General features: G+C 34.8%; 1 protein-coding gene across 1 annotated transcript in view; it reads right to left on the reverse strand.

The window, feature by feature from the left end:
• Window positions 1-25,939, reverse strand: part of THSD7B (thrombospondin type 1 domain containing 7B) — a 932,487-nt gene that overhangs the window by 614,971 nt on the left and 291,577 nt on the right. The window contains exon 5 of the mRNA XM_044666609.1: window positions 6,646-6,801. Coding sequence (XP_044522544.1) covers window positions 6,646-6,801 — 156 coding nt within the window. The remainder of the gene's footprint in view (window positions 1-6,645; window positions 6,802-25,939) is intronic.

Below are 25,939 nucleotides of genomic sequence, written 5' to 3' on the forward strand. Positions count from 1 at the left end.
CCTACTTATTATGAGGTAATCCTGTTTAATTCCCTATCTGGACAGCTGCTGGGTATGATTTTTATTCATAATCACTGTCTCCCATCATAATAATCATTAGGATATATTCAGGAAAGAAGCACATCATGATGGACTATTTGAGTTTGGGGGTGTGAGTGAGTTATGTTGTTGATTCTTTAATTTGGGCAACAACTTTTTTAGAAGGAGAGGGCAAAGGCAGATTAGTTCCCTTTCATCTGCAATCCTGAATTATTGGAAGCCCTTTCAAAAACCAGAAAGTAAATGCTGCAATTCTATTTAAATTCTATTGCAAGGCAGGCTAGCTTCACTTGACTAGTCCAGACCTGTCGAGTAATCATTTCCTTGTTTGCCTGTCATAAACCTGATGGAATGGTGTTAAGGCTGTTCACAACAGCTGATTTTCCCATGTATTTTCAACTTCTGACAGTCACACAATCTTCAATGAGTGCTAGATTGAAATACTATAAAATAATAACAGAACATGGATGAGGGGAGGTAGTCTTTGTCATCTTCTATGATAACCACCAAGAAATTCTACCTCTCCCCTGCCTCCCTTTCAATAATGTTCAAAAATGAGTGAGAGGAATCTACCATGGTTATGTAGCAGGATGCCAGTGAAGAACAGTCAGCTGCAGGATTATGAGGATTGTCTTTAAATGTCCCTCTGTGTATATATCTGACTACAGATCCAGGAGACAAGAGGGCAGGGTGAGTGGTTAGCCTCAAATTGGTATATAAGTATTCTGTCTTAGTCAGATCAGTTGCATATAAACAAACCACTGTTCTCACTGGGTCAGATGAACTGCTTCCTTGTTTCTCTGCCATTTTCTCTTGCCTTTAGAACATAACTAAAATGCTTTGTTCTACTTCTTGTCTTTGCCCTTAGGTTTGGTTATGCACAAACACTGACTCACTTAACTTATCCAGAGACTCCTGTATACTCTGGGTACCACTTTGAACAACACTTGCGCCTCTCTACTTCTTTCTTTTGGATTCTATTAATTAACCCCGTATAATCAGTAAGCACCTGTCCCATTCCCACCCTAAGGATTCAGGCACTATTCACTAAGGATTCAGGAATATTCACTACTGTGTATGTATGTCTTATAATGGAAAACAGATAGGAATATATGAGTGGCATTGAGCTAGTTCTATGAATTCCTTTTGTTTCTTTCAAGGTAAAAAAAAATTTAGTGTGAATCTAGAGGCTGAAATCCCACAGATTCCCTCTATTTAATGTATTAGTCTGTATATCCCTGTCCTCTGTAGAATTCTAAAATACATTTAATCTAAGAAAGCTTAATGACTCTGGGCTGATAGAAACACATGCCAATATCATAAGAAATGTATGAAGTTAAGGAACCTTTAGTCCTTTCTTCCAACAAGTCAGTGGAATTAACAAGGAGATTATTTACTGGCATTTTTACATATCTAGACTCCTTACAACTACAGAATTATTTCCCCAAAGAGTTAAGTTCCTTCTTTTTTTTCTGAGCTATCAACAGGGTCTTATACATATGACTAACTGACTTTTTTTAAAACCCTTAACTTCTGTGTATTGGCTCATAGGTGGAAGGTGGTAAGGGTGGGCAATGGGGGTCAAGTGACTTGCCCAGGGTCACACAACTGGGAAGTGCCTGAGGCCTGATGTAACCTAGGACCTCCCATCTCTAGGCCTGACTCTCAATCCACTGAGCTACCAGCTGCCCCCTACTAGCTGACTTTTAATACAACAAAGACAAAAAGATCTTCCTGATAGTATTCACAAAACAATCAGCTCACTTCCTACATAACAACTTTTCTTTCAAAAATAATCCTTACTTTCTGTCTTAGTAACAAATCTAAGACACAAGGACAAGGGCTTAGCAAAAAGACTTTAATGACTTGGATCATACAGCTAGCAAGTGTCTGAGGCCAGTTTTGTCCTATATAAAAATTGCATTGAGTTCTAGTCCTACCCTGTCTTGGAGTCAGGAAGAAGACTGAAATTCAAATATAGTCTTGGATATTATAAACTATGTTAGCTTGAGTAAATCAGCCTCTCTCAGTCTCAGTTTCCTCATCTGTACTACGGGGATAATATTAGCATGCACCTCTAAGGTTATTGCAAGAATGAAATGATATAACAATTGTAAAGAGTTTCATGAACTTCAAATATGTATACATACAAATTTATTCTGTGTATGTACATGTATATACACATACATACATGTATATACATTATATTATATAATACATATATATAGGTAACTTGCCTGATTATTAATAGAAATATCTTTGAATCCAAGAAAAGACTGAAATAAAATATATTTATGAATAATAGTGTGATTATAGTTATCTATGTTTGTGCTTTCTGACAATGGGCTTTGAGCTACTAAAGAGCAAAGATTATGTCTTATTTAAACTTTGCATCTCCACTAATTTCTAGCATAGAATTATACCTACAATCAACTAGATGTTTGTTGTGTCATTGAATAAAAAGACATTCAACAGACTACTTCCTTCAATAGCATAGAACAGTGGTTCCCAAACTTTTTTGGCCTACTGCCCCCTTTCCAGAAAAAATATTACTTAGTCCCCTGGAAATTAATTTTTTTTAAATTTTAATAGCAATGAATAGGAAAGATAAATGCACCAGTGGCCATCACCAGATCTCTGCAGCACCCTCCAGGGGGCGGTAACGCTGACTTTGGGAATCACTGGTATAGAAAGAAACAGAGACCTGTATCCCCTTTTAATTCTTGCTCTTGCTGCCATTGCTAAAGACTGAACATTATAGTTTCTAATTCTGCACTCTTTTCTTTGACTTCCAAAATTGAGATGGTTTCCTGAAAAATTTTTCAAGCAAGGTTTACTTTGGACAATATTACAGGAACACACCCCAACTACATTGAGATTCCAGACCTTTCAGATGTAAGCCCACTGAAAATAACTGGATCTAGATTCTGAAATGTCTTTCAGAAATTATCTAATTCATCCTCTTTAATAGATGCAAAAACTAAAGTCCAAGTGCCACACGGATCATATGGAGAATAATCACAGTACTTCATCCTCGTGTGGATATAATCATCAAATGCAAGATATGAACTCAGATGCATGACTCTTGAGCCAATGATCTTTCTACACCTTTCAAATAGCATCTATGAAAACAATATATATAAAGTCCTTCTGAGATTAGTGAAATCTGTGAACACTAGAGGGGAGCAGTTTTGAATAATTTATACTCCTAGAATAAAGCCCTTTAGTGATTAATTCAGAGCTAGGCACCCTGTGGATCAAGTTGTATAGTTGTTATTGTTTTTTGTTTGTTTTCTGAAAAAAAGTAAAGAAGATGGATGGAACTTTGCATTAGAAGGTCATCAAAAATAGATACTCAAAATGAAGAGATTGACCAGGATAAAAAGGGCCTTGAGATCTTGGTATTCAGTTATCAAATGAAGGAATTAGGAATACGTAGCTTAGAAAAAATAGCCGGGAGAAGAAAAGATTGGCAGAATGGACAACTGCCTTTAAAGATGTGAAGGATGACAGATTTACATATGGAAGACAAAGACTATCCAGTTCAATCATCTCCCCCTTCCTGTTCCAGAAAGTCCTTATTTTATAGATAAAGAGACTGAGGATCCCACTGCTGTAGGGACTTACTGAAGGTCAAACAAGTAGCCAATGAAAATATGGACACTGAAATACAGATCTTCGGATTGAAACTCCAGCACATATTCCATTGCATTATACTGCTAGAAAGTCCCTTTTAAAAAGTGAAAAATTACTTTGTATTGATTACTGTTAATGTTCCACCAAAATTGAAAATACTCTAAATAGAGAGCAATTGAAAAGTAGCCATCCTGATGCAAATATTTGGAAAGCTGGAGAACTCACTTGATTTTAAGTATTTCATTTGAGCTAACAAGAATGAATGGATGATTGGCAGAGACATAGGATTTTAAAAGTATGGGTTATAAGAAAAGTAAAGACAGTGAGGATTAACAACTACTGGAAGGATAGGAGTAGGAATCAATTATGGTAAAAGATAAGTAAGGTCTTTGTAGGACCTTGGCCTCTTGATAGTATAGAAAATCTAGGAACAGGGTTGGTAGGCATTCTTCCTGGTTATGCCTTTTTTTTCCCACAGACACTCCATCCATCAACTCTGAGTATTTTTGTTTGTGAGTCCTCATTACTAGAACATTTTTTCTCCTCTTCTTTGTCTCCTGTCTTCCCATGATTCCTTCAAGTCTTATGTAAGATTCTATCTTCTACAGGAAGTTTTTTCCCCAAATCTCTCAATTATACTGCCTCTCTTCTATTGATTATCTCCTATTTATGTTGTCTATAGCTTTTTTTTATCTATTGGTTTGCATGCTGTCTCCCTCCATTAGATTCTGAGCTCATTTCTTCATATCTCCAGTGCTTAGAAAAGCACATGACATAGAGTTGGTGCTTAATAAATGCTTATTTCCTGACTGACTTACTGTCTCAAATTCTTTGAACAGATATTTGCAATATGTTTTCCTCCTCTTCCCTACCTCTTGGTTTCTCTGGCTACCTGCCCTGGCTACTCTGTTTTAGAAGATATTTTATTCTAGTCCCATCAGTTGCTAGTGTATTCCCTTCTCAGACTACCTTGCAGCTATTTCATATGTGTATGTATACAAATAAAAATATGTTTTATTTTTATACATATATACACATATGTACAAGTATGCATATATATGCATGTATACATATATAAATGGGGACATATGATTGTGGGTGTATTTGTATGAGATAAGAAAACAGACAGATAAATAGATAGACGAAATACTGATAGATGGATAGACAGACATAGACAGAAGGATAGACAGACATAGATAGATAGATAGATAGATAGATAGATAGATAGATAGATAGATACACAGATAGATAAATGGATAGATAGACAGATAGGTGATAGATATGCCTCCTTAATTATTTGTGTATTGTCTCTTCAATTATAAAATAAGTTTCTTTTCTTTTTTCTTCTTTCTTTTATTATTCTTTTATCTGTTTTTCCATGAAAGGTCTTTATTCCTATTAAGAGTGCAACTATCTTTCCAGTCACACAGATCCATAATTTTTAAGTCATTCTTGACTTTTCCTTTTTCCCTCAGGCCTTATATAGTCAATTGGTATCCAAGTCTTCTTGGTTAAATTTCTTCAGAATCTCTTCTATATTTTTACTTCTCTCCACCTACCCACACTACCTTGGCCTTCATCAGCTCTCTCTTAGATGATTAGAATAGACTCCTAATTCATCTCTCTGCTTCCATTCTCTCTTTTCTCAAACCTCCCCTGCATTCTTGTCAAATTTATATTTCTAAAGTAGGTCTGATTATGTGAACCTCTATCAAAAAATAGGGTCTCTCTATTGTCTATAAGGGAAAAATAAAAGTAGACTCTCATTAGCATTTAAATCCTGCCACAGACCCACTTCCTCTTAACTGACAACTCATTCTTTTATTTGTTTGTTTGGGTTTTTTCCCATTAAAAAGGGAGGTTATAGTTTCAGTACACTCTATTTGGAATCTCATGTTCAGTTGTGGGCACTATATTTCAGCAAATAACGTGGCATGAATTCAGTGGAAGGTGATCAGGATAGAGAAAAGCCTTGAAAACATCTATAAGGTTATCAATTGAAATAATAAGTAGTATTTGTGTTTTTGTTTTTGTTTTCCTGAAGAAAAGAAGACTTTGAGGGAACATGATGAGAATTTTTATAGTATCTGATTGATTGTTATATGGAAGATGGATTAAACTCGTTCTATTTCTTCCTAGATAAAAAATCTAAGTGCAAGGGGCAGAAGTAGAAAAGAGACAGATCTTAATCTATAGAAGATAGGAAAAAAAACCCAAAACATTCTAAAACTTAGGATTCTTAAAAAGTGAATGGGCTGTTTCAGAAAAGACAACAAAAGCTGAATGACTACTTCATAGGAAATTTGAGATTATGAATTCACAATAAGAAATTAAATAATCTAAATAGCTTTGAAGCTCCCTTTCCATTCTGTAACTCAGTGGGCATTCTGACAATAGGTAGAACAGGTTATGTGGGGATGGAGTAAGGAGATGGGACCTTAACCAGTCCTAAACCTGCCAATGAGATAAATATTAAACTGGTTTAGTCAGTCTTGTCACTTAAGATCCTACCCTGGTTGTGGAGATAAAAATAAGGTAATTGTTCATGTAGAGAGAAGGACAGGTTGGAAGAAAGGATGGGAATCAGTCTCCAAAGCAGGAAGGGAGGGGAGCTCCTGCAGTCACTGACCTCAGGGTTCCCACTGATTTGTAAAGAGTTTGGAAAGTGATTTGCTGCCTGGAAAACATGTTCTTTTTCTATCAGAGACCATTTGAATTATTTTAGTACAACAACCCTGCCTTTTGATAAATATAACAATTAGGTCATAGCAAATTTTATAAGAATCACATAACCAATAAATACCACAGATTATATTACAATGTACACAATCCCTTAAAGAAGTCATGAACTTAATGTTAGTTGTTCTGATCCATATTTAAACAATCATTTTCTTTAGAGTATAACCAATAGGTTCATGCATAGAGATAGATCTAAGTAAATGTGTAAATAAGCAAGACCCAAATGATTACCTTTCTTTCCCTGAGGATCCTGACAGTTTTCATGAACACAAAGGCCCCAGGCTGACCAGGAAGAAACTATGCAATCTGTGGAGCAAGGAACATTGCAGATCCGAGAGGTTGGAGGAGCAGGTCCTGGGCATAATTTCTTGTCCACAGGCCTAGATGCTGAAGTGAAAATAAATGTTAGTAGCCCAAGTTGAATTCTCCTAGTTTATTAACTGATTCACATCCTTCATTCCTGAACATTCATCTTCCTCTTTGGGTCAAGTCCAGAGGCAAAGAAGAGGACATTATTTAAAGCCTGCACCATCACAAAGGCTCAGGGGAAAAAAATTAGAGTTAGAAGGTTTTGTTTCTTTCTTTTCTTTTCTTTCTTTCTTTTTTTTTTTTTGTCTTTAAGCAATGATTATCCTCTTTACCTTAGGGATAAAGAAATTCCTGCCCAAAGAATTAAAATGAATTGACTAAGATTCCACATGGAAAAAGCAGACTAATTCAGACTTGAAATCAAGCCTTCTAACTCCAAAGCCAGTGTTTTGCTTTGTCAATACATCAGGTGAATAATAAAGTCAATGATAACCACAGAGTATTTTTTGTACTAAGGTTGGTTTTTTATCTAATTAATATTTCAATTAATAATAATTAATATTTTAATGTCAATATTTCTAAGGATCTAGAAATATCTTAGACACAAACCATCTAGAGTTATGATTTGTTTTCTGTCCTGGAAATTTTCATGTTGAGATTATCCTGACTGTATAAATGACTGGATTGAGATAAAAAAAAAAATCAGCATCTAGCCCAGAAGGCAGTTACTTAGCATAACCAATCTACTGCTGTGATTCCCCTGGAGGGTGGGGCTCACAGAGGCACTGAAGAAAGATGGCCCGCTGAGCAAGAAGAAAATGCAGACTCTGTGACTGCAAAACTGGCCTGGGGAAATCAGTTTCATTGGAAAAGGAAGAAGCCAGAGTATACAATATTATAAAGTGTAGGATTCAGACATTTCCCAGGGAACAAACAATTGGCCAGACTCTACCCCTTTCTGTTTTGGACTTCTCAACAACCTGCTGGACCAAGTAACCAAGTGGAGGAACAGGAGTTTTCAGAAGTTCTTTTCTGCTGTGCGTTCTACTGCCGCAATTCCACAGCAACAATAAAAATGAAGTTTCATGAAAACAAAATATAGTACAAAAAAGTAAGAATTTTTTTAAAGTAACAACCTTATCAGTTTCATATTACAAAGATATTACATATATTTTATTAACTTTATATTATGTGCCAGGCATTGTGTTAAGGACTGGGAATTCGAATATATTAATTAAAGGAAAATTAAACTCTCTGCTGTCAAAGTTTTTATTTTTATTTTTTAATAACCTTTACTTTCTGTCTGCCTTAGAATAGATACCAAGTATAAATCCAGAGGCAGAAGAGAGGTAAAGGCAAGACAATTGAGGTTAAGTGACTTACTCAGGGTCATACAACTAGGAAATTTCTGAAGTCAGATTTGAACCCCAAACATCCTGTCTCCAGCCTTGGCTCCCTATCCACTAAGCCACCAGTTACCCCTAATATAGTTAATATATAATATGAATATATTATATATTGTTTTGCATATTACATATTGATTATGAATATATTAATGTAATATATTCTATTATATATGATATAATTATATATTAAGCTTAATAATATCACTTTTATGCCTTTACCTCATAGCTGAACAGTAATAACTCTCACCAAAGTTGTGACTCCCCTTTAATTTGGGGCTTCAAGCTAAATGGCTCCATTGGAGCCTTCTCTGTCCAAGCTATGGAAGAAGCTTTTCTATTAATAACCTATACTGTGTCTACCTCTGAACAAAGTTCCAAGCTAGGTACAAAGAGAAGAAAAGCAGAAAGTGATCCCTGCCCTCATAGAGTCTACATTCTCATGGGTAAATAGGTAAGCAAACAAAACAAAAATTGTAAATCTAAGATTGGCAGAAAAATAACTATTTAGAACTTTACAGAGGCAGTTAGCTGTCTCAGGGGATAGAGTCAGACTTGGAGACAGGAGGTCCTCAAATCAAATTTGATCTTAGATACTTCCTAACTGCATGACCATGGACAAGTCACTTAGCCCCAAATGGCCTAGCCCAGTGATAGGCAACCTTTTGAGCTTGGTTTGTCAAAATTTGTCAAAAAGCCGAGCATAACTCAGGTGGTGTGTCACATCAAGAAAAAAAAACATAATTTTGCAATATTTATAGTTTAAATAATAAGAATGTATAATTGTAATATATAACTGTATTTAATAAACCAAAATAGGTAAATAATATAGTTAGGATTATCATCTCTAGGGCACAGAGTGTCTACACTACACTACAGCAAATGTTTCATCCTCAGCATGTGGCCCCATACTTCTCTGTATGTGGTCACGTGTAGTCACATGTCATTGAAAATGGCTATGTGTGTCAGTGCTGACATGCATGTCATAGATGTGCCATCACCGACCTAGCTTTTGCTGCTTCTCTGTCCTAGAATCTGTACATAGCATCCATTCTAAAACAGGAGGTAAGGGTTTAAAAGAAAAAAACTAGTACTGCATTAAGGATAAACCCATGGAGTGAATTAGCAAAGTTTTTAACTAGATAAAATATAGTAACCACGACTAGGGTATTTTTTTTCTTATGATAAATTCTGACTTGATTATAAGTTAGAAATGTGAAGGACAAGGGCTTTGTCCCATTTATTTCCTTCTGACTCAAATGCTGGAACTCCTTTTCTTCCATTTTTAGGTATACGTTTTGCTCATCTATAAAATGAGATTACAGTAAGTCAGAGATTCTTAGACTTTTTTGTGTCATGGGTCCCTTTGGCAGTCTAATGAAACTTAGGGACATCCCTCTTAGAATATTTTTAAATACATGAAATAAAATACATAGGAATAGAAATGAAACTAAATATACTGAAATAAAGTTATCAGCATTTTAAAAATGTGACTTTACTAACCTCAAATTAAGATAAGATGATCTCTGACAAGCCTCCTTATATTTTTAATTACTTATTCTATAAACCTTCATTACTTTACTTATTAACTCTGTCCCCCAGCCAGGTAAGTGTAGCACAGTACAAGGCTTTGCACATAGTAGGTATAATGTGTTCATAGAATGTTTTTTAGAATTAAATTGATATCTATTAAGTCCTAGAGGTTTCTCTGCTCATAATTCTATTTTAACCTTTCCTAGCTCAGGAGCTAACTCAGGATTAGGTCCAGAGAAGCACTTAAATACCTGGCTGATGGTCAGAGAGACAACCTGACTGGAACAATGCCTTGAAAGAAGGAAGGAATAGCATATGATGCAGGGGTTGCAAGATGGGATTCTCAATAAAATGACCCTTGGGAGAGAGGAACAAGACTCTAACATGGCATCCATACCTGCATATTTGGTACTTTTGACAGACACTGGATCTTAATACATAACAATAAATTCTACGAGTCAAAAGGCAGCTATTCTCAAGTGCTATGTTTAAAAAAGTTTCATCTTGGTATTGGATCAGTGTGCTTAATTCAGTTCTCTCTCTGTCAGAGATGCCCATGGGCAAGATTTTATCCAATCATAAATCAGGGTTTAGTCCTAAGGCACTTAATTGCTTTGAGCCAATAAGAGTGTAATGGTGAAGAGAGGGACCCTGTAGTCTTCTTTTTCTCATGGACCCTTCTCTGACACTTCTGCTGCAATCAGTATTGTAAAAGTCCATCACACCTTAGAGAAGTCAGTTGATGTTGACGGATGCACCAGAAAACAATTCCATTCATTACAATCAGTAGGCAAAGTAGGAGACATTAATAACTTTAGTGAATTATCCCTACTTACTGTGCTTGTTTGGCATTTGTAAGCAGTATATATATATATATATACACACACATATATATATATATGTATATGTATGTATATGTATATGATTTGCTTGTGATCTGAAGCCATCCAAGAGTCTCTCTAACTGCTTAATCATGTTTTCACCTTGGTATTTGAAATGGGCAAAATTAATTGATCTAATCAGAAATGACTAAAGACTGAGAATTACTGAGAAATCACCTGAAAGAATAAATTACTCCATACACTGAATATCAATCAGTTGAGGTGAGACAGGAAAGAGAGAATTTGGGTACTTGGCAGATTTGACATAAAAGACTGTTTTGGGGTAGGTACTTTGTTTTTTAGTAACAAAAAGGTTATAGATGAGAATATAATCTCAATCAAAAATGGATCAATGAAAATGAGAAATTTCAATATTCATAAGTATGTTTACCATATTTAAAGAAAAAAAAGCTTTTCAGTCTTTATAATAAAATCAAACTTGAAATAGTCACAAGCTTAGTGCTTGACATTTAATGGCACTTAATAAATACATGTTGAATTTAATTGGATGTTATTACTAATTTCAAACAAATTCTGAGTGGTAATTACTTTGAAAAGTAAAGTCACATATGAATATGAGAATCAAAAACTTTAAAGCTGGAGTTGGGGAAGCTTCCTTAAACTAACCTAATTCTACCTCCTGATTTTAGAGATGAGAAGGTCTGTAGTAGTTTTGTAACTATACATCATTAAAGTTATTTATAATAAAAGTGTATAAACTTGTACTAGCATACAAAAATATAATATCTTATATTGCAAATATATACATTCTAATAACAAGTTAATGTCTCATCCTAGAAATGAATAATTATTGCAGATGAAATTTATATAATATATTAAGTTTTGAAAGGCACTTTATTCATATTTGTATCTAAATCTGTCAGCCATCTTATTTGAACCTCACAACACCCCTGAGGCGTCCTACAGGTTTTATCATTCTCATTTTACAGATAAGGAAAGTGGGAGTGTTTGAGACATTAAATGACTTGCCCAGGGTCACATATCTATTAAGTGTAGAGAGAGGATTACAAACTATTTACCACCCACACCCACACCCCTGCCCCCCCCAGCCCTCCTTTTGTATGATCTAAACTTAAAAGGGTAGAAAAAAATTTCCTTTGTGATCTATAAATCTTCACTAGAATCTAACTTAGTATTCTGTGCAAACAGCCCCTTAATATATATTTGTTAAACACGGAGTGAATAAAGGAACTGTGGAATATGTGTAGATACATTAAAATAAAGTCCATCTTACAAAATGCAGAGATTACTTTGAGTCCATTTTTCTAAAACACAGTAGCACTCATCTGTCTTCTCTACAATTAAGTGTTATTTAAAGGGTAATCAAGGAATCAGTGCTCTCATTTGTGAGAGATTGATTCCATCTTGTCTTTTCTGATATTTATTTGGATGCATCCATATAATTTGCCCTGCATCACTATAAGCCATTCTTTAAACAACTAGAGAAAGAAGTATCTGTTCTGTTTGCTTCCTAGCTCTTCAGGAGAGAATTATTGGAAAGAATGTGAAAATCACCACATCTGGCTTCTAATTCCTCCTCTGCCACTGACTAACTTCATGACCTTGGACAAATCCCTTCAAGTTTCTGGACCTCATTTTCTTAAAAAATAATGGCATTGGACAACCTCGAAGTTTCCTTCCAATTCTGACTACTTGGGTTTTCAGACAACGAATTATACCTTTAGGTGATTTTACACAAAACACATGATGCCCAAAATAGCATTAAGAAGAAGTTATATGCATTCAATCTTCCAGTTCAAAAGCACTCATCATAAATGCCAAAAGGGATTTTAACTCAAGGACTCAAGCGCCCCCCCCCAACCCCTTACACACACTTCATAGGCACTTCAGAAGACAATGGTACTATTAAATGGAAGTAGCTGAAATTTAATTCAAAACTAATGAGATATGCTACTTATGTAAAAATGCTTCTTTCCAAATGATTTTTGAAAAACAATATTGCCTTTGACATATTCATTTAGGGAGTACAGTGACTTGGCAGAAGTCCAATACACCTTAGTGATAAAATAAATAAGCCTTTTCTAAAGGCTGAAGCACTCAGATGGTAAAAAGAGTAAGATAAAAAATATTACATTTTGAACCATAAAGCTATTTTCCTTCAAGAGGTTTCATGTGTTACTTCATATGCTTTTTACCACTGGGATTTGCAAAATTATTCATCATTCTTTTAACTTACTGGCTAGGATGAAAGCAAATCTGTCTGCTAGCACTTATAGGTAGCTTAAGGAATTAAATCATATCACATCCTATTATACCTAATAAAGTTTAATTTTACCCATATTGTGCCACTCTTGGCAAAATATTGTGCATCACAATTTGGCAGCAGGATGTAAGTATATGTAGAGCAAATTTAATACCTAAAAATAATTTCTCCAATTAGAAATAATTATGTGAAATTTGGCTACATATCAATATGTCTTCCAAATTTCATTCATTTTACGTAGCCTATTATAAAATGCCCAGAAACTGATGAGCTTTTTAATGTTACAGAGTGACAACAACATAAGAAATGAGTTTTATTCAGAATTAAGATGAAAGAAAAATAAATGAATTATAAAAGCTATTTTTAAAAGCTCAGAATGAGCATGACAGCTTGTTAAACAGTTAGAGGAAATATGTAGATAAGACAAATTCTAGTACAATACTACATTATTGATAACCAAGTTTTCCCACCTAAAATATTCAAAAACATATCAAATTATGAATGCCTATTATATAGTACAAGGAATGTGGCATGTGAAGCCCTGGGGATTTATATGAGGAAGAAAAGAAAAAAATCTGCCTTCACTAAGTTCACTATCCTAGCCAGGATATATGTAATACAAGTATAATTCAATGTAGAATGTGATAGGAGCAAAGAAAGAATGTAAAAGTAATTTAGAGAGAGAGAGAGAGAGAGAGAGCTTACATTTAGTTGGGGATAGGAAGAGATCAGGGAAGAAAGACTTCATTGAGAACATAATTCCTGAGTTGCACTTGGAAAGGACACAAAAATTTCAATAATGATGATGGCATTTATATAGCACTTAAGACTTTGCAAAGTGCTTTTACAAATATTCTCATTTTATCTTCCATAAAAAAGCCTAGAACTACTGTTATTTTCATTTTACCAAGGTTAAAACTGAGACAGAGTTTAAGTGACTTGCCTGCTATTGCACAGCTAGTAAGTGTCTTAGACTGGATTTGCTTCAATTCTTCCTAACTCTAGCTCCGACACTCAACAGATGGACATATCAAGGGAATTTGGTTTAGGCATAGGATCAGCTTGTGTCGGTTCAAGAAAAATGGGGGCATGTAAAACAAGACCAGGGGAAGACCAAATTCAATTTTGTTGGAATATAGAGGGCATGAAGGAGAATGGTATAACACAACATTGTAAGAATAGATTGAAACCAAAATAAGGAAAACCTTAAATGTCAAACTGAACAGCTGGTATTTTTTTCCTAACTGATGACAGACTTCATTTTTCCCCACTTTGGCCTTTTATCCTCTGGGGTAAAATATTATACTTATTATTATAATATACTTCTTCCTCCAAATGGCATGTCTTATGCTTTATAGTGTCAAAAGAAGTCATTGTCACTTAAAAAGGAAGTGGCAAAGGTAAAGGAATTAAGAAAAGGTAATGATTAGAGGGGGGAAAAAGGCACCTAGGTAGTGCAGTGGATAGAGTGCCATACTTGGAGTCAGAAAGGCTCATCCTCCCGAGTTCAAATCTGGCCTCAACATTTATTAGCTGTGCTACCCTGGGAAAGTCATTTAACCCTGCTTACCTCAGTTTCCTCATTTGCAAAATGAGCTTTAGAATGAAATAACAAACTACTCCAAGAAAACTATAAAAGGGATCACAAAGAATCAAACACAACTGAAAACCTCTGAACAAGAGAGAGAGAGAGAGGAAAAAAAAAACGGAGACTGGAGAAAGTTATTTTTCTATAATAAAATTAAGTCCCATTCAAGTCTTACTGAAACATCACTATTGTAAGAAAACAATCACTTACTTTCTACCAGTACATTAGCAGAGTGAGGACAAATTTTTTCAGTTTCTACCAAGCAGAAAAGACTTTGAAGCAGTCTCCATATTCTGTTCTCTGTACACCCAGTGATTAGCACAGTGCCTGACAGATAGGACTTGATTGATAAATGCTTATTGATTGAGTCAGTGAGTTCAGGGTCTGAGAATTTTCCAAGCTACATTCAGAGAGGCTTACAACCAAAAAGCTGGACACTTGGTGGTTTAAGACCAACTCTTGAAGATCCACCCAAGAGAGTTGTGAAAGGATGCAGAACAGTCCTCAAATTATGAAGGGTTTTGTTTCCAAAGTTCACTTCTAACTTAGTTCTTTAGTTCTTGGAATTTGTAGTTGTTCAGTCATTTTTCCATCCTGTCTGATTCTTTGTGATCCCATTTGCATTTCCTTGGCAAAGATAGTGAAATGGTTTCACATTCTCTTCTCAAGCTCATTTTACAGATGAGGAAACTAAGGCTAAGAGGGTTTAATAACTTGCCCAAGTCACACAACTAGTAAGAATCAGAGGTCACATTTGACCTCAGATCTTCCTTGCTCCAGCCCTGTATTCTAGCCACAGTTTCATGGTTCACTCAAAAAAGAAAAAAAAATATTTTACCTAGGATGTAAGTGATTTCTGAGTTAGGAAGTAAAAAAAGGAAGCTGGACCAGACACCATTGAGGGGTACAAGAAGAACCCTCAAGGAATGCATGTAACATTTGAGTAAAAATTAAAGAGAAGACAAATCCAGTGAGGAAAATATTCAGTATTTTTATGAGGTAAAAGAGGGGATTTGGAAGTAGAGAAAAGAAAATAGTAGACCATAAAAGCAGAAGAAAATGCCTAAATGTATGTGTAAATAGAGTAGTATATGCAATGAATGGTAATCAAGATTATTGAGATATCTTCTATTTTTCTTTTCAGTAGTTAATGGCTTGGAAAATAAACTATCAAAATAAAAAAAAAACAAAGGAACCAATACTACTTTATGAAAATTAAATATTATCTGATTCTATTTTAATGAGGAACTAGCCAAAGAAGACCTAGTGTTTTGAACTTGCATATCGTTCTCCACCTGCTTCCAAAGACATAGACCCTAGGTGAGAAAAGCAGGATGGAAGAATCCTTTTCCCCTCCTCTTCTAAGACTGCAAAATCCAAATGAGAATGAATGGATAACCCCTTAAATTTCCAAGTACAATTACACAATGAAAAGTTGCACTGAGGAAAATAAATTTGCTGTTTTATCATATACTATCCTTAAACAAGGAAGCTGAGCTGAGTTTAAGAAATATATCACCATAATATTTTAAACCATCCCATTATAATTAAAAGAATGTGAGCAATTTTAGTAGGACATTTGGGGAAAGGGACCAGACTTCTACAAAGAAACTGAATTCAGAAACTTCCTCTACTAATTGAGGTCAGATTTCCTTTATATCTAAAAGTCTTCAGATACTTGCTTAGAATTTTGAGATATCAAGAGACTTACCCAAGGTCAAATACTCAGTAGGTATCAGAGGCAAACATGGAACTCGGATCTTTCTCATCACCTGGCAGGCTCCAAGGCTACTAAAACACTAGCTTGTGGGTAGAATCTGGAGTCAGAAAGACTTGAATTCAAATCCTGCCACAGATAATTACTACCTGTATGACCCTGGGAAGTCATTTAACTCTTGTTACCTCAGTTTCCTAATCTGTAAAGTGGGTATAATTATAAAACTTTCATTCCAAGGTTTTTGTGAGGAACAAAGGAGATCATAATTATAAAAGCACTTGGTATAGTGCTTGGCACATAGTAGGTTCTACATAAATGTTAGTTATTATTAATTATTATACTAGGGAAAAGTAAATTAAAAGTTTTAGTGTTTGGATCATTATTTAATTATCATATATTGCTAGAAATATTACCTACTCTAATATTTTGTATTAAGCATACACAAAAATAAATGCACTTTAGTAGAGTCACTGTTGTTTCTTAAGAAATTTAAATAGCCTATAATTATAATGATGCAGTAACTACTGATTTTTTAAATGCAATGTGGATTTTCCCCAAATCATAAAAAGCAGTCAGATAGCAAATGAGGTTATTTTTAGGTGTTCTATTTCCAGCTTTATCCTTTGTTAATCAAGGCATTACTTCCAATTTTCTCTTGTTTCACACACTATAGAACACAAATAATTTGGCAGAAGTACCTGGGAGTAGGAAAAAGCTTAATGTATGTGGGTACTCTTAATTTTCCAGATAAAATCAAATCCTTTGTTGCCTAGCTTCTTTATGGAGAGCAGACAACCAGGCACCAAATTCAGGAGACATTAGCCTCCAAAAAAGAGGAATGTCTCAGAAAATGGTAGATTTAGGAGCAGCTAGGTAGCAAAGTAGACAGAGCCTGGAGACAAGAGGTCCTATGTTCAAATCTGGCCTCAGACATTTCCTAGTTGTGTGATCCTAGACAAGTCACTTAATCCCAAATGTCTAGCCCTTATCTCTCATCTCTTAGAATTCATATAAGACAGAAAGGAAAGGAAAGGAAGGGAAGGGAAGATAAGGAAATGGATGTCCAGTCTCAAACCTCCAAGTGACTTATTGGACATTACTCCACTGTGGTATCTCATGGGCATCTCAAACTCGACATGTTCAAAACAGAACTCATTATTGTTCCACTTAAATCTACCTCTCCTTCTAACAAAATGCCTGGAAAATAGTAGGTAGTTTAAAAATATTTATTGATTTATTCATTATAACCCACTGGAAGGTACTCTATATTTCCTAGGTTCTTATAAATTTTATTCTAATAAATCCAATTCAAGATTATTCCCTTATAACTTTATAGAGTTCAATATAAGCTAATATGGAAACATGTTTTGCATGATATCACATGTATAATATATCAAATTACTGTCTCAGGGAGCAAAGGAATAGAGGGAATTTAGAAGTCAAAACTTTAGAGAGCTAATGATAAAAATTTTACACATAATTGGAAAAAGTAAAATATAGAAAGTTTTAAAAAGTAGCCTTGTGTAGTTTAAGGAAATTGAAATCAAAAGCGTGTGAAACCACCTGTTCAGTATGATGTAGCAGATTAGTTTTGGGAAGCAGGACATTTTTAGGGAGTGGAAGGAAAGAGCATATTGAACTTTAGCAAATATTCTGAAATGAGAAATATAGTTTAATATTCTGGAGTCTATTAGTAACATTCAGTGTTAGGGAAAGTTTGAAAGTTATGGTTTAGTGAGAGATAAAAGCAATGGAGAGCCCTCAGGATTTTGAGCAAGGAATGTGAATGCCCTTTATGAGCTTACTTATTTTGTAAGCATTACATATAACACTAACTGGAACAGAGAAGAGGAGATTCAGGGAAATTGGAGAAGAGACTCCTTGAAAAACTCCATGAGAGATAATGAAAGCTTGAACTGAGGTGGCAGCAGTGGGAATGGAAGTTATACAATGGCTTTGAAAGATATTTGAGCAAGTATGCTCTAAAACAGTGATGGGCAACCTTTTGAGCTTGGTGGGTCAAAATTCACCAAAAAGCCAAGCATAACTCAGGTGGTTTGTCACTTGGAGAAAAAACACCATAATTTCATGATATTTATAGTTTAAATAACAAAAATGTTTAACTGTAGTATATAACTATATTTAATAAACCAAAATAGGTAAATTAATATAGGTAGAAATGTCATCTGTAGTGCACAGAGTGTCTACACTACACGACAGCAAATGTTTCATCCTCAGCATGTGGCCCCATACTTCTTTGTATGCGGCCTCATGCGGCTGCGTGTCATCAAAAATGGCTACGCATGTCAGTGCTGACACATGTGTCATAGGTTTGCCATCATTGGTCTAAAAAGATCTGGCAGTTGTTGAATGTACAGGATGAGAGGAGTTAATGACAACTGTAGTTTTTTTAGTCTAGATATCAGAAGGATAGTAGTAGCATTATTAGAAATAGAATAGTCAAAATAAGGGTGTCAGTAAAGAAATGTTATATAGTTTAGAAATAGATATGGGGTGGCAGTTATGTAGCCTTTAGGAAATTTCATGGGAATTTTCCAGCCAAGGTAAAAGGGGAATACTGAGATTAACAGGGAGACTGATTTTCACTAGCACTTTCTCAGGGGGATAATTATAACTAAATACAGCATTTAGGGAATATAATCAGTGTCTCTAACAGATTAAACCGTGAGTAAAGAATATGGCAAACATGTGAATGGAGAGGTCAGGTAAGGGTGGGACAGGTCAATATCAGTATCAGTAGTTTGAGGGGCTCCTAAAGTTTTTCTTCTTTGGTGTTTTCAAGGTGGAGAGTGTGAAGCATTCATGACTATCTGTGTTGTCCAGGATAATGGATTATGATGCCCCAGGGGCCAGATCCAGTATATACCAGGACTGAGGGGGTGAATGATTACAAAGCTGTATTCCAGATTCAGCCTTGCACTCTCTGAATTGATTGTTCTGTCTGAGCTGACTCCCCTATCCCCAGGGAAAGGATGTGTCAAGGATGTGACAGAGGGGCAAGTTTTGGAGGAAAGTTGATGAGTCTGATTTGGAACGGGTTGTGTTTAAGCTGCTGACAGGACACCTACTTGGAGCTGTACAGTAGGCAATTGTTAATGATTCCAAATGTACTTAAAGCTCAATTAATGAACAAGAAGGTGCACTCTAATTGTGAAAAATTATCAGGTCAGAAAAAAGAAAAACAATTCGAGGACAAACTAAAAGGGAAACATTACCAAATACTGGTTTTACCCCCACCCCCATCAAAAGATATCTGCTAGAAGAAATTTACTGTGTTAATACACTAGGAGAGTATTGTAAAACTTCAATACTTTGTTCGAAATTTGACCAGAAGCAGAACAAGGAAAAATGACTCCAGTACTTCAACTGAGATATAGGTTAAGGGAGTCATGTATTAGAGGTCAGAAACAAGAGTCAGCTGTATTAAACATAAGTGGTGGATTCGTTGTCCCTAAATATAAATTGGAATAATTTTAAATTGCCAAATTTAGCTTTTTTTATGTAAACCTTAGCAACAGGAAATCAAAAGATAAGGGCACATTTCAAGGGGTAAATACTCAAGAAGAAGAATCTATGTATCTTACATACACCAGTACTCAGTAACACATTCAGACAAAATAATATCACCAACCTGAACCTTCCCCTCTCACTTTCTCTATTTCCTTCCCCCTCTTTCCAAACTGTCTCCTCTCCTCTTCTCTTCTCATCTCTCCCCCTGCCTCTTGGTCTCTGTCTATGTGCCTTATTTAAGAATTCATCTGTACAAAGATCTCTTTATGCAAACTGGCAATTATTTTGCAACTTACAGTCTCAAAGAGTTGCCTTGGAACAGCCATGAAAACTAAAGCCCTAAGTTTGATTTCCTTGAATGGACAAGGAGAGTTCATTGACTTCCTCTCTCTACAATGAACAGCGAACTTTGGAGGTCTGGAAGATCTTAGACATTGCATTTTCTCATCAGTGTCCCAGCAGCATCTCTGGAACAGCTGACACCAGTGCCTATTTTAGGAGCCAAGGAGAGACTGAATGAGATGAGGAAAGCAGATTCAAGGCCTAAAAAGGGCCCAGCAGAAAAACTATACCATACATAAGGAGACCATCTTGATGACTACAGCAAAAGGAATTCTAGAAGCTCCATGCTATATACCTTTGTTAGAGGTCATTAAGCCTTCTATCCTAGAAATTACCTTTCCCTGGATACTGTATCAGAGGAAGAGTATGTCACAGATGGAGTAGGGAGATTTGTACTAACAGTTTATATTATGCCAGTTTAGTAAATTCTCCTTTCAGAAGTAAAGGGCTTTTCTGTGCAAAAATATTTATAGTATTTCTTTTTGTAGTAGTTTTCTCATCTAATTTGTCACCTTGTTTCAATTTGTTTAATTGGATTATTTAATATTTACATTTAAAATTACTGTAAACACAGTATAATGTCTCTTCACTTATTTAAGTTTATTTTATTTTAAGGCAATGTTAAACCTATCAGGTCTTTTCTCCTCATTCTCAATCCACTCCCTTTTGATATATCTTCCTTTGTTTTGAAATTTTCCTTATTAATTTTTCTTCCTTGCTTTTGTCTAATTATTTAATTCTTCCTCTTCATTTTTTCTTCTCATTGCTTTCCTCTCCTTCAATTTGTTTTGTTTATAGTTTCTAAGATTTAATTTTCTGTGCCTTTTTCCAAAAAGGAAAAAATATTTCCCCCTTATTCTATTCATTATTTTTCCTCCTTTTCTGTCTATTTTATACATTTAATCTTTGATTTATGTCCCTTATGCTGATTTAGTCCTTTGTTTTCCATATATTTCGTAGAATTAAAACTTTTGGGGTATCTTTTTTAAGTTTTCTCTTACAGTTTCTGTTATTCCCTTGCAGATATGGCCCATTGTTCTCCTTTTTAGGCATATTGCTTCTCATTCACAGAAATAATTCATTCTTGCATGTAATAGAGTACCCTATTCATGCACCAATGGGATTCTCTCTCATCACTAAAATAATGTTCCCCCTCTTTGTTCCCCATTTTTCAATATCTTTCTATGCCTCCTCACTCAGTTTCCTGTAGGTTCTGTCCTTTCCTTCTCCCGAAAAATAATAGGAATTATTTTCTCCTCATTTTAAGTATTGACTTTTTAAGATATGTTACTTATTCTGCTTTATCTTCTTCCTCTTCTTCCTCTGTGCCCTCCTTGTATGTGTTCTTTAATCTTTTAATTTAGTATATATACACACAAGCAAACACACATTAATTCATTTGTAAATGGGGTATCGTGAGGTGTAGGCCATGATGTTTTATACCTATTGACTTTGCTTTTACCCTTATAATCTCATGAACATTTAGAAAGAAATCTCTTAATGGTCTTTCTGTTGTCAGTTTTTTGTTGTCACCATTGACTATTGCATTTGCTTATATTGTATTTCTGATGACAGGGATGTCTGAGAACCAAATCATTTCTTCAGATCTCCTTTTCTTCCTGGAAATGTTTCAAAATTTTCTTTTTTATTTGGTTCCTGTCTTTTTGTGTTGTTTTGTATTTTATATTTTTTATTTTAAAGTGAACAAGATTTATTTTATTTTATTTTCTATTAGAAAAATAATTAAAAGGATACACATTTGTCTAGGAGACAAGTTTTCCCCTAGACAGGTTTGGCCCATATTTTCAAGGTAAGACACCTTCAACTGAATTTAAGCTCCTTTTGCTCTTTGGAACACGGTTCCATTCCATCATATATTGTCTAGTAGGTATAAGATAGTCTTATGTTATCTGAATTTCCTATCCTTTCTGTCTGAAGGACTTTCTCTGGGTCACTTTCAAAGTGTGTTATTTATTAACAGAATTGTTAAATGTAACTAATTTGTGTCTTGGAGATTGCGACATAGGTGTTTTCATTTTTGCTATTTGTTCTCTGAAGACAATTGATGGATTCTTTTGACTGACACAATATTTTCTCTATTCAGAAGTTCTGCACAGTTTTAAAATATTTATTACAATATGGTGTTCATGTTTTTTTGGTTCATGCTCCTCTGGGAGGCCTATAATTCTTAAATTGTCTCACTGCATTTTGTCTTTGAGAATGTTTTGCTTGAATAAAGATTGATTTCTTTGAATTGCTGTTGTTTTTGTTTCACTTCTTTGTATTTGTGTTCATCAGTTTCTCTTTCTATCTCTCAGAGGTTTATTATTTCTGTTGTGTAGATCACAAATTCTGCTCTTAGTTCTCTTTAAACCATTCAGGAAAATCTTGCTGTACTTCTGTTCTCTCTCAGGAATCCTAGCCAAATTGTGAACCCAATCTCTCAGGGAAAGGAATTAAGAGAGTATTACTAGATCTTACATGCTCTACAATACAAAAGTATTAAAAATTTTAATGCTTGCTCTCAAAATTAAAACAACTAGATGACTGAAAAATAGTCTTATATAATATAATGTTAGAGCAATGTTTTTAACATGGGTTTTCCAAACTTCCAAGAGCCTGCTTAACATGATATATTGCTTCTATAAAAAATTAATTTCCATAGGAGATTTGGAGAAAGAAGAGAATATTCTAAATTGCACAAATATGACTGAAAGGGTAACCATACCACGATTATTTAAGTACTAGAGGAAAGTTTACATAATAAATCAATATTAAGGATCCTATGTACAGAAAGTCAAATTGTAATCAATGCACAGTGGTCCTAGATCACGTTAGACACAAAACAATCAATATGATATATATAGGGCGTCTGGCATTGAAATATTACAAGTAGAGAGCAAATCAAAACTTTTTATTTAAATAATATGGCAGAATTGAAATAAAAAATAGGGAAGAATATAGTTTCTTTTTTTCAACTGATTTGAACATTGTGCTAATGTAAGCAAGATTTTCAGCTTAATCCTTATAATAATCAATTAACTTTTCTCTATATAAGAGATGAAATCTGAGGACCTATGTCTAGTTATGTCAATATTCACAGACTAAATTCAATACTATTCAGTAATAAGTATGTGCTACTTACTAATATGCTATCTATGGAACTGTGCATCAGTCTACCTATCCTGGAATATCCCAATTTGAAATTATGGGAAAAAATTGATCAAAATGTTCTTACTCATTGATTTCAGAGAGCCTGTTGCTAGACATTTCCCCCAAGGAGGTCAAAGATAGAAAAGAAAGGTCTTCTGCACATATACTCATATATTTGTATGTATATGTATATCTATGTTTATATATGTATTATGTACATGTGTATACACATATGTATATGTATTTATTTGCATATATATGTTGTGAAGATGGGATTAACTCTACCATGTCCATTTTTAGATTTAATCACCAGAAGTGGAAGCACCCCACTTATCCTTAAGTGAGGGAGGTCTGTGACCCATGTGTGCAATAGTGGTTGCCAAATCAGAATCAACTGACTGCCCATTGGGCAGTCTTAAGAAAAGCTTAGCTGGTATACGTAAAGTGGGAGGAAGGCACAGGAAGTGATGAAAGGCATGGTCTTTTTAAGTGGCAAGAACTTCCTGTGAGGAGGTCTTCTGCCTTCAACTGGACCCTGGAAGAGCACTAGTTGAGGACTGCTTTCTATTTCGATTAGAACTATCATGTAGGTGAGTGAAAAAGGCTGACTCCCTTCCCTGGATTTCCTGGAGGTACTAGCTTCTGGAGGGACCTCTTGTCTGGGAGGAGGTCTCCTGGCTAAAACCCTTGTTAATTGACCCTTAGGCCCTCTGGCTAGAGCTAGCCAGACCAAGCCAGGTCTTGAGCACATTGTCTAGCTTGTTAAGTTAGATTTATGAATCTGCCCTCTTTCTCATTTCTCTACTTTCACTCTTTCCCTCTATTTTATAAATAAATTCCCAAAAAATCATTTGGAATTAATTAATTCCTTGGCACCACACTGATAAATTTAGTACAACCTTTCATTTTTACTCCTTACATTTCTGACCCTTAAAATGCACATATACATAGAGACATTTTGGAGAAAAGAGCCTAGGTTTTCCTGTTTCAGATAGACTGGAAGTACAATTGCCACCCAAGGATAAATTTGATTATTTATCATTATAAGAACTTTGTTCCATTTCTGATAGAACAGACTTTAGGCAGACTAGTAACCCGTACCTCCCCATCCTTGGGGCACAATATATAGACTAGGGATCTAGTGAAGACATCCAATCAACTTTGCTCATTTTAGGTCAGAACTCCCAAGTTCAATCAACCTAACATCCTTAATCTCCCTAGTAAAAATGATTACCTGTTCCTACACCAAAATTTTAATATAGCACTTTTGTAGTAGCAAAGAACCAAAATTAGAAATAAAGTAGATGCCCATTGATAATAAAATGCCTAATGAATGAATAAACTGAGATATTATTACACTATAATAATGATTATCATTGTGTCATAAGGATGAAAATGGACAAGAATATGGAAATGGTTGCTATTAGGACTATGCTGTGATAAAAGAGCCATAAATCACTGATCAACAAAAGTGATATACTTGGATTTTTGCTCTTTCAATGAGCAGAAACAACCCTATAAGACAGAGTGAATATTATGTGACTCTTAAAGAAGAAGCACAACAAAAATGGAGATTGACAGATGTCAAATCAACAGTAATAGCAGGAGATAATGAATGGGATTTTTGCATAACTTTGTCAAATATTTTTAAGTGAGGATATATTTTTGTAATGGGAGTTTGTGAATTGACTGATATTCTTGGATTTAAAGTTCAAAAGGCCATATATTCTTTTAAGCCCTCAGAATAATTTGGACAATTATAATCTTTGAGTGAGAGGATAATTTTGGTCAAACCCAAGAATTAAAAAAAAAAAAATTAAAAGATCATACCATATGAGAAAACAAACTGAAAGGAAGGAATTGAGAGATAGTATCTCTAACACCACTAAAGACTTAACAGGCTAAGGTGGAAAGTATCACTGATACAATGTCAACACAAAAGAAGCCCATGGGAAAACCAAAAAGAAGAAAAAGCAATGCAGAGAAGGGAAAGATCAAGGGGAGCCAGAGGAATGCTACAGGCATCTTACAAAAGGGAACTTAGGCTGAAGCTATTCATTTCACTTCAATGACTTAGGGAAGTTTTTTTTAAAGGACTGATTTTTTTTCTTGATTTTCCTAAACTAAACCTTCTATAGAGAGGAACACTCTATTATACTATCCTCAGTTCTTTTCCCTAAGTACTTCCAATATCTTGATCTTCCTTCAAATAATTTGAGGCCAGGGGTTAACTGGAAATACATAGAAATTATATTGGGGCAAAAATCCAATCCTCTTTGTAACTCAGGAACTTTCTTAACTGAGGATGGTAATCAAACTAATAACTTTTCATCTGGTATAAAATCCATAAACAGAGGAGTGAATACAGACTTAAAGGCCATCACAATACCTCTTAAGCTAAAAAGAAAGCCAATTATAACAAGATATGTCTAATTAAATCACAAGACTCCAAAGTAAGAAAGGAAGTGAGGTGGGAGGAAGGGTAGAGATAGGTGAGGCTTGGATAAGATTCTGGTTAGCCCCTTCCTGAAGAAAGAAGGGAAAAGAAAGAATTAAGTATCATCCACAGCGACCCCTCCATGGAATATTATTTATCACTGTCAATTCAGAAGATACATCACTGCTAGACTCACATTATATAGCAATATATTCAGTAATTCATTATTCAGTAATATAGATGATCATAATTTTTTAACTCAAGCTAGTGAAGCTTCATTTTAAAAGAATCATTATTGATATTTTTATTTTTATATCGCTTTATTCCCAAATATATGCCATTCCATCCCCTAGATAGTGAGCCATCCAGCAACAAAGAATTTTGAG

The sequence above is a fragment of the Gracilinanus agilis genome, chromosome 3 (assembly GCF_016433145.1).
Source record: "Gracilinanus agilis isolate LMUSP501 chromosome 3, AgileGrace, whole genome shotgun sequence".
NCBI classification, from domain to species: domain Eukaryota; kingdom Metazoa; phylum Chordata; class Mammalia; order Didelphimorphia; family Didelphidae; genus Gracilinanus; species Gracilinanus agilis.